The sequence below is a fragment of the Salvelinus sp. IW2-2015 genome, linkage group LG31 (genome assembly GCF_002910315.2).
Source record: "Salvelinus sp. IW2-2015 linkage group LG31, ASM291031v2, whole genome shotgun sequence".
NCBI classification, from domain to species: Eukaryota; Metazoa; Chordata; class Actinopteri; order Salmoniformes; family Salmonidae; genus Salvelinus; species Salvelinus sp. IW2-2015.
In genome coordinates this window covers 28,944,405-28,951,948 of record NC_036870.1, presented here as the reverse complement: position 1 = coordinate 28,951,948, position 7,544 = coordinate 28,944,405, and the positions used below count along the sequence as shown (strand labels likewise).

The 7,544-nt window shown below is 44.8% G+C and overlaps 1 protein-coding gene across 1 annotated transcript in view; it reads right to left on the bottom strand.

Annotated features, from left to right (window-relative positions):
* LOC111955905 (DENN domain-containing protein 3) overlaps positions 1-7,544 on the bottom strand; it is a 51,884-nt gene that overhangs the window by 10,479 nt on the left and 33,861 nt on the right. The window contains exons 16-17 of the mRNA XM_070436401.1: positions 2,898-3,027; positions 2,594-2,701 (exon numbers count right to left, since the gene is read on the bottom strand). Of these exons, the coding sequence (XP_070292502.1) occupies positions 2,594-2,701; positions 2,898-3,027 (238 nt within the window). The remainder of the gene's footprint in view (positions 1-2,593; positions 2,702-2,897; positions 3,028-7,544) is intronic.

Genomic DNA, 7,544 nt, shown 5'->3' with positions numbered 1-7,544 from the left:
CCTTACCCTGCGTCCTCTCCACACAAGGGGGTCTCTCCAATCCTCCTTCCCCTGGTTCCTCTCACACAGTGGCTCCTCCTCCTTCCCCTGGTCCTCTCACAGACAGGTGCCTTCCAGTGCCTCCTTCTCCTGGTCCTCCGTCACACATGGTCCCCCTCCTTCCCCTGGTCCTCTCACGACAGCTGGGTCCTCCTCCTTATCCTTCCTTACCGGGCCCGCCCCTCTCCTCTCACACAGTGGTCCTCCTCCTTCCCCTGGTCCTCTCACAGACAGGGTCCTCCTCCTTACCCTGGTCCTCTCACAGACAAGTGGTCCTCCTCCTTCCCTGGTCCTCTCACAGACAGTGGTCCTCCTCCTTCCCCTGGTCCTCTTCACACAGTGCGTCCTCCTCTCTCCCCTGGTCCTCTCACAGACAGTGCGTCCTCCTCCTTCCCCTCGGTCCTCTCACACAGTGGTCCTCCCTTCTTCTCCTGGTCCTCTCACACAGTGGTCCTCCTCCTTCCCTGGTCCTCTCACACAGTGGTCCTCCTCCTTTCCCCTGGTCCCTCTACAACAGTGGTCCCTCCTTCCTCCTGGTCCTCTCACACAGTGGTCCTCCTCCTTCCCTGGTCCTCTCACAGACAGTGGTCCTCCTCCTTCCCCTGGTCCTCTCACAGACAGTGGTCCTCCTTCTTCCTTGGTCCTCTCACACAGTGGTCCTCCTTCTTCTCCTGGTCCTCTCACACAGGGGTCCTCCTCCTTACCCTGGTCCTCTCACAATAGCGGGCCTTATCCCGCTGATCTGTATCCAATTAGAAGTGTGGCATGGTAGTGGCCACGGTATGGGAGGTGAGATGACCGTTCTAGGCATTAGTAACAGTGCTGCTTCAGCACAGAGCACCATTGAAGTCCTACTCTCAGGGTCTAAATGTAGGTCACTAATATGTGCCGTTAGGACAGTGTCCATATATCCTTCCTCCTTTCCGTTCTGTTCCATCACTCCTCCCCATGAAAGAGCAGGGATGTGACACAGGCATGGACACACGTCTTTTTTCTTATTTATTTTTCCCTATTATACTGATTAAAAAAAATATTTGTTACGCCCATCATCATCATTATGTCTTACTAGATCATGAATGATATCTGACACAAGTTCCATATGCGTGGCATTGTTGTGTATAACTGTCAATGTTTACACTTCTTCCGTGTGTGTGTTGTGTGTGATGTGAGAGAGATATTCACTGAATGTTTTACTCTTCTTGTGTGTGTGTGTGTGTGTGTGTGTGTGTGTGATGTGTGTGTGTGTGTGTGTGTGTGTGTGTGTAGTGTTGCGTGTGTGTGTCGTGTGTGCTGTTGTGCTGTGAGAGGACCAGGAGAAGGAGGAGGACCACTGTGTGAGAGGACCAGGGGAAGGAGGACCACTGTCTGTGAGAGGACCAGGGGAAGGAGGAGGACCACTGTCTGTGAGAGGACCAGGGGAAGGAGGAGGACCCCTGTGTGAGAGGACCAGGAGAAGGAGGAGGGATATTGTGTTGGTTCCCTGACGTCACTAGGTTAAGAGGCTCCTTTTAGTTTAGGTGTTGGGAGGATCCTTGCAAACTCGGGTCTGTTTCTTATCTGCCCTAGTCAAAACAACACGTTGTGAGACGTACTATTGAGCCTGAGAAAAAAAGAATGCTGATTCAAACGATTGATGTTTGAAACATCTGTATCAACTTTACATCTGAAACTGAAGTCAGACTAAAAGACATCTCATTGTGTAATACAAGTCTGTGAAATATAAACGTTTGTGGTTTGAGTAGGAAGAACAATTTCAGTGATTCTATTGTGACCCTACTATCAGTAATCAGCGCATGAAACTAAGGATGAAACTGAGGAACACAACAGGAAGTGGTTGGTGGTGATGCGTTGGGAAAATCTGTGCCTCATTACTTGTTTAAGAGGCAGTAAAAAATCTCGGGAACCAAAACCGCCTCTGGCCAAGCTTCCTCCTGTAACGCCACACTGACACAATCACTGTCCTAGCAGCAGTAGAATGCAGCACTGTGACAGACCTGGGTTCAAATACTACTTGAAATAATTTAAAATGCTTTAGCTGTGCTTGATTGAGCTTGCCTGTTCCAATGGAACCAGTAGAAAAGTTCAAACCCCGCCCACCTGACACTCCAGGCAGATGAAAGCAAATGCACAAAGTATTTGAAAGATTTCAAAAAGTATTTGAACCCAGGTCTGGAATGTGACATATGTTACTAGCACACGGGCAACATGAGTCTTGTGTGTTGTCACACAGTACCTCGACTACAGAACACATGTTTGAGGTGTACTACCATGACAGTCATGATCTGAGGAGTAGTGTCTGAAGGTACGTGGGATGTCCTAGACTGGGGAGAGTGAACATTTTAGTGGGGTTGAATAGGAAATAGCGGCAGTACCTACTTGATCTACGGAGAATACGGCAGGGGGTTTATAGTACTGGGAAATCATAGTACAGATATGTAGTGCTACCAGTTTGTTGAACAGGAACTGAATGGTGTCTGATGTCAGCTCTACTTTGATGCTCCACGTCATGACGGTCACCTTCCTTTGAGGCTGACAGTGAGCCTTAAGGGTTTACCTGGGGTGTAGAGCATAACATCCACCGCCTGGGGGCTTGTCAGGTCCAGAGACGGGTTGATCTTGTGTTTCAGGGTTTCTGACGTGGTTTTGGGAACCATCATTGGCACTGCTCAGGATGGACAGACAAGTCAGAGGTCAAACTTTGAATTGAACATCTCCTGAGAAGCAAAATGATGTTATGAACATGCACTTTCTGCTAATAATTTCAATAACCTACTGCATAGATTTTTGGTATATTTAAAAAATATATTTTTTTTTACCAAGTTTCTTTTAGTCATGCTAAAAGATTAACTTTGGCATACCTTCCAGTTTCATTCTGTCAAAGTGTGCTAACTTGGTTGCTGCAAAAATTGCCTTTTGTGACTGCAGACAGCCAACCACTGCATCCATCAACAGGGCATTGGTCAGAGCCTGCTGCATATACTGGGGGTCCTGAGAGTGAGTGAGTGACAAAGAGAGAGACAGAGAGAGAGACAGACAAAGAGAGAGAGACAAAGTGAGAGAGACAAAGAGAGACAATTTTGATTCTCATTTTTATATTTTAATATTATAAATATCCAAAATAAGCTTTGGCAATATGTACATTGTTACGTCATGCCAATAAAGCAAATTGAATTGAGAGACAAAGAGAGAGACAAAGAGAGAGAGAGGGGGCAAAGAGAGAGAGAGTGGCAAATGCAAGAGAGAGAGAGAGAGAGAGTGGCAAAGGAGAGAGAGAGAGAGAAAGATGAGAGGGCAAAGAGAGAGAGAGAGATAGAGGGCCAAAGAGAGAGAAGAGAGAGGGGCAAAGAGGAGAGAGAGAGAGAGAGGGGCAGAAGAGAGAAGGTGCAAAGAGAGAGAGAGAGAGAAGGGCAAAGAGAGAGAGAGAGAGAGGGCGAAGAGAGGAGAGAGGAGAGAGGGGCAAAGAGAGAGAGAGAGAGAGAGGGCAAAAGAGAGAGAGAGAAGAGAACACATTTGAATTTTATTATTATATTATATTGTATACATTCTGCTTTGGGCAATATTGACACAATGTTTTCATGCGAATAAAGCAGATTGAATTGAATTTGACAAAGAGAGACACACAAAGAGAGAGACACACAAAGACAAGAAGAGAACAAAAAGAGAGAGACACAAAGAGAACACAAAGAGAGAGAGAGAGAACACAAAGAGAGAGAGAGACACCACAAAGAGAGAGAGAGAGAAGACACAAAGAGAGAGGAGACACACCAAAGAGAGAGAGAGAAAAAAGAGAGAGAGGAGAGAGAGAAGACACACAAGAGAAGAGAAGAGCCTACACACAAAAGAGAGAGACACACCAAAGGAAGAGAGAGAGACACACCAGAGAGAGAGAGAACAAAGAGAGAGAAGAGACAACAAAAGAGAGAGAGAGAGAGACCAAGAGAGACGAGAGAGACAGACAAAGAGAGAGAGAGATGACACACAATAGAGAGAGAACAAGAGAGAGAGAGCACAAAGAGAGAGAAGAGACAAAGAGAGAGAGAGACAAAAGAGAGAGAGACAAAAGAGAGAGAAGAAAAGAGAGAGAGAGACAAAAGAGAGAGAGAGACAAAGGAGAGAGAGAGAGAGACACAGAGAGAGAGAGAGAGGAGACAAAGAGAGAAGAGAGACACACAAAGAGAGAGAGACACAACACAAAAGAGAAGAGAGAAAGAGAGAGAGAAGAGAACAGAGAGAGAAGAGAGAGAGACACAAGAAGAGGAGAGAGAGACAACAAAAGGAGAGAGAGAGAGAGAGAGAGACACACAAAGAGAGAGAGAGAGAGAGCACAGAGAGAGAGAGAGACCAAAGAGAGAGAGAGAGAGAGACACAAGGAGAGAGAGACAAATAGAGAAGAGAGAGCCAAAAAGGAGAGGAGAGACAAAAGAGAGAGAGAGAGAGACGACAAAGAGAGAGGAGCACAGAAGAGAGACGAGCAGACCCACAAGAGAGAGAAAGGAGACGACACCAAGAGCGAGAAGAAGAGAGAGAGAGACACTAAGAGAGAGAGAGAGACACAAAGAGAGAGAGAGCAAAGAGAGAGGGATGAGGAAGACGACCAGTACAAAGAGAAGAGGAAATAAGAGAGAGAGACACAAAGAGAGAGAGAGAGACAGACAAAGAGAGGAGAGCAAAAGAGAGAGAGAGTGAGACAAAAGGAGAGAGAGAGAGACACAAAGAGAGAGAGAGAGAGACAGAGAAGAGCACAAAGAGACGAGAGAACCAAAGAGAGAGAGAGACAGAAGGGAGAGAGAGACAAAAAAGAGAGAGGAGAGAAAGAGAGAGATAGAGACAGCAAAGAGAGAGAGAGAGAGAGAAGAGAGAGAGACACATAGAGAGAGAGAGAGAGAGAGAGAGAGACACAAAGAGAGAGAAGAGAAGACAAAGATGGAGAGAGGAGAAAGAGGAGAGTGACACAAGAGAGAAGAGAGAGCAAAGAGAGAGAGAGAGACAAGAGATGAGAGACAGAAAAGGAGGAGAGAGAACAAAGAGAGAGAGAGGACAAAGCGGTGAAAAAGAGAGAGAAGACACACCAGATAGAGAGAGAAGAGACAAGAGAGAGAGAGAGAAACAGCAATAGGAAGGAGAGAGAGACACAAAGAAGAGAGAGAGAGCAGACAACAGAAGAGAGATGAATGAAAAAGAGAGAGAGAGACAAAAGAGAGAGAGAAGAAGAGAGACACATAAGGAAGAAAGACAAAAAAGAGAGAGAGGAGAGAGAAACAGAGAGAGAGACAAAGAGGGAGAGAGAACAAAGAGAGAGAGGAGAGGCAAATAGAGAGAGAGCAGAAGAGAGACAGACAAAGAGAGAGTGAGGAGATGACAATTTAAGAGAGAGAGAAGACACACAAGGGAGAGAGAGAGACTACCACAATGAAGAGAGAGACATAAGAGAGGGGAGACACAAAGAGAGAGAGAGAGAGAAGACACAAATAGGAGAGAGAGGAGATACCAAAAGAGAGAGAGAGAAGAGGATGAGACATACAAAGGAGAGAGAGACAAAGAGGATGAGACAGCAAAGAGGAGAGAGAGAGAGACGCCATCAAGAGAGAGAGAGACAAAAAGAAGAGACAAAAGGAGAAAGACAAAGAGAGAGAGAGAAAATGAGAGAGAGAGAAAAATGAGATGAGAGAGAGACAACAAAGAAGAGAGAGAGAGAGTAGAACAAAGAGAGAGAGAGAACAAAAGAGGAGGCTAAATAGAGAGAGAAGACAAAAAGTAGAGAGAGAGACAAAGAGAGAGAGAGAGAGAGACACAGAAGAGAGAGAGAGAAGATCCAAAGAGAGAGCATGAGAGAGAGAGAGAAACAACACAGAGAGAGAGAGAGAGAGGAAGAAGATGAGTACACAAGAGAGAGAATAGAGACAACACAAAGTAGAGAGAGGAGAGATGGACACACAAAGAGGAGAGAGAGAGACACAAAGAGAGGAGGAGTAAGAGGGAGACACGAGAGAGGAGGGAGACATAAGTAGAAGAGAGGAGAAAAAGAAGAGACAGAGAGAACAGAGAGACAACTAGAGAGTGACAGAGAGAGTGACAGAGAGAGTGACAGAGAGTGACAGAGTGAGTTTTTATAAAAGTATTAAAAAAAAGATAGATTTATAAATTCAATAAAAATTATTTACATTCAACTTATTTCATCAACAAAAAACGGTTTCCCCTCCTCCACAAAACATACCGCTCCTTCATAAGCCCAATTCTCCTCAAACAATGGGAGATCTTTTACAGCCGAGAAGAACAAGAATTCAAAATCCAGTTTGACTAATCCTTTAAAACCACATCTTACATCCTGCTCATATCCTGTGTCTATCTTGTGTTTCCTACTCAGAACAATGGACATCTTAGCTTTCTCCAAAATAACATTTAACAGTTGACATTTTATTTTCTGTAGCTTACTATATTGAATCCCCAAAATAAAAACAGTGTTATTGAAAATCTCTAGTATTTCGAAGAGAGGTTTTATCCTCTCACACTCCATAAAACAGTTAAAAAATAGTTTATCTTACGTTACAAAAGGGACATCCATCTCCAACATCTGAATTAATGGCAGATACAAAAGCATTAACTGCAATGATGCCATGCAACACCCTCCATTGCATATCACCAGTACCCTTTTGTACCGGTGGCTTGTACAGTGCTCTCCATGCTGGCTTTACCTTGTCATCAAGGTCCAGTTTCACCCTCCAAGGTGTCTTTTCTATTTTTCAATGTATCTTAATTTAAAACCTTGACACACCCCCTATATAACTCCTTCCCATTCACCTCATCCAAACCCAACTCTTCCAACCCTCTCACATCCACTAATAAAGCCTTTCTGTTTGATTGGGATACTCGGTGGAATCCCTAGTCTTGGAAATGGGGCGTCTTCATCTTGTGCCTTTTTGTAGTAACTCTTGAGCATAATCCACTCCTCCGCTGACAGAGCCTTCCTGCAACTTTCCAGCATTTGTCCGACAATCCTTTCCGACCTCACCCCCAAATGTTCAGCCCTCCGTCCTCCATCCATAATGTGGGCTCAGCCATGTCCATTAACTTCCTGAGGGTGATGATTTTGCCCTTCAYCARCATCTTGGAGAAATGTGGAACAGCTTCAGTTGTACAGTCCAGTCTTGCTCCAAACACCAGAGGTYCCTCCAGCAGCCAATGCACTGACTCAGCCTTAGTGTGTCTGGACACCTTCATTAAAACCTCTTGAGAATACAGGGGGTAATATTTTCGCATTAGCATAATTTGCTCTACAGATTAAACTGCCTCTTATTCAATTATTGCTCTTACTATATGCATATGAATCATACCATTGGAAAGAAAACAATCYCTAGTTTCTAAATCCGTTTCAATTTTGTCTCTGAGTGATACAGAAGTCATTCAACAGCACTTTCCATGACCAAGAACATAAAATCAAGATGTGTTATGCTGGCTTCAAAGCTCTGCCTATATATGGTCGTGCCCCCTATGACCAGAAACACACC